At 60.4% G+C, this 1,195-nt stretch overlaps 1 protein-coding gene across 1 annotated transcript in view; it reads right to left on the minus strand.

Moving 5' to 3' along the window:
* Positions 1 to 658: 658 nt before the first annotated feature.
* The window catches only part of LOC123019810 (immunoglobulin lambda-1 light chain-like), a 5,005-nt gene continuing 4,468 nt past the window's right edge, over positions 659 to 1,195 (minus strand). The window contains 2 exon segments of the mRNA XM_044422869.1: positions 659 to 896; positions 898 to 1,042. Of these exon segments, the coding sequence (XP_044278804.1) occupies positions 659 to 896; positions 898 to 1,042 (383 nt within the window).

Here is a 1,195-nt window from a genome sequence, read left to right on the forward strand (position 1 = left end):
CTGCCATCCAGCACCTCCCCCGGGAGACGCAGCATGTGGCAGGTATGAAAGCCATGCGCCTTCGGGGAGCATCTGCCGGCCACGGTCCCAGCTGCTCTTGCTCTCATCCGCCCCTGCATTTTTGCCATGACCTGCTGGCTTGACAGGCAGAGGTGTGGTGAGTAACTGCGCAGTGTTTGGTCCTGCTTCAGGACTGCCTGGCCCAGGGCGAGAGGTGGGTGAGCAGGTGGGTTGCAATGGGGAGGAGGAACCCGGGATGCCAATACGCCCATGGGAAGGTGGGCAGGGGAAGAGCGCATCCAAGGGTGTCTTGCACTGGAGGAAATGTATGGCCTGAGGCTGGGCGGGGTGGCTGGGCATCTTGCTTGGAACACCTCTAGGAGTGTGGCCAACTCCCTTGGGATGGGCGGCATGGTGGTGTGACATTTGGTGGATCATCCTGCTGGGGTCTTGCTTGCAAGGACAGCCGGAGGACATCATCCGTGCATCCGCGTCACACTGGAACTGAGCGTGCAGCTGAGGAGTCTGGGCACCTTGAAGATGGAAGCCTCACAGCCATGACAACGTGTGACGCAGGGCGGCCGTGAGTTGCCTTTGGAGGGCCGAAGAAGAGGCGCAGCTCAGGCTGCGTTCGGACGGCTCAGTCCGTTCTGTGTCTTCACGAAAGGAACTGCGTGGTGGGGACCAGCTTGTCCTTGAAGCCATTTGCCACCAGGAGGTTCTCGTCTCGCTTCCCAGTCTGCGTCACCGTGGGGTGCTTGCTGCCACTGGGCCACACCGGGCAGTCATAGTCGGCCTCGTCCTCTGCTTGGGCCCCCGTGATGCTGAGCGTGGCTGTGTTGCCAGAATTGGTGCCGGAGAATCGGCCAGGGAGGCCGTCTGGCCTGCTGCCATCAGCAGACAGGAGCCTGGCCCGGTTTCGGCTGGCACCACGGCACGCTGTAGTCCCCAGTGCAGTTCCCTGAACAAGGGATTTGGGCACCCTGTTGCAGTGGGACTGACACAGATGGAGGCTGGGTCAGCACATCCTGGGCCAAGGAACCTGCAAAGCCGAGCAGAAAGAACACGGGTCTGGATGGATCAAATGGTCCTCCGGAATCTCAGCTCTGAGCCCTGGAGAAGCGACCTGCATGCAGAATGTAAGAATCCTGCAAAAGCAAGAATAAAGAACATGGGCCAGAATGGGCCAAGGAAT

Source organism: Varanus komodoensis, unplaced genomic scaffold (assembly GCF_004798865.1).
Source record: "Varanus komodoensis strain SLA01 unplaced genomic scaffold, ASM479886v1 scaffold1394, whole genome shotgun sequence".
Taxonomy (NCBI): domain Eukaryota; kingdom Metazoa; phylum Chordata; class Lepidosauria; order Squamata; family Varanidae; genus Varanus; species Varanus komodoensis.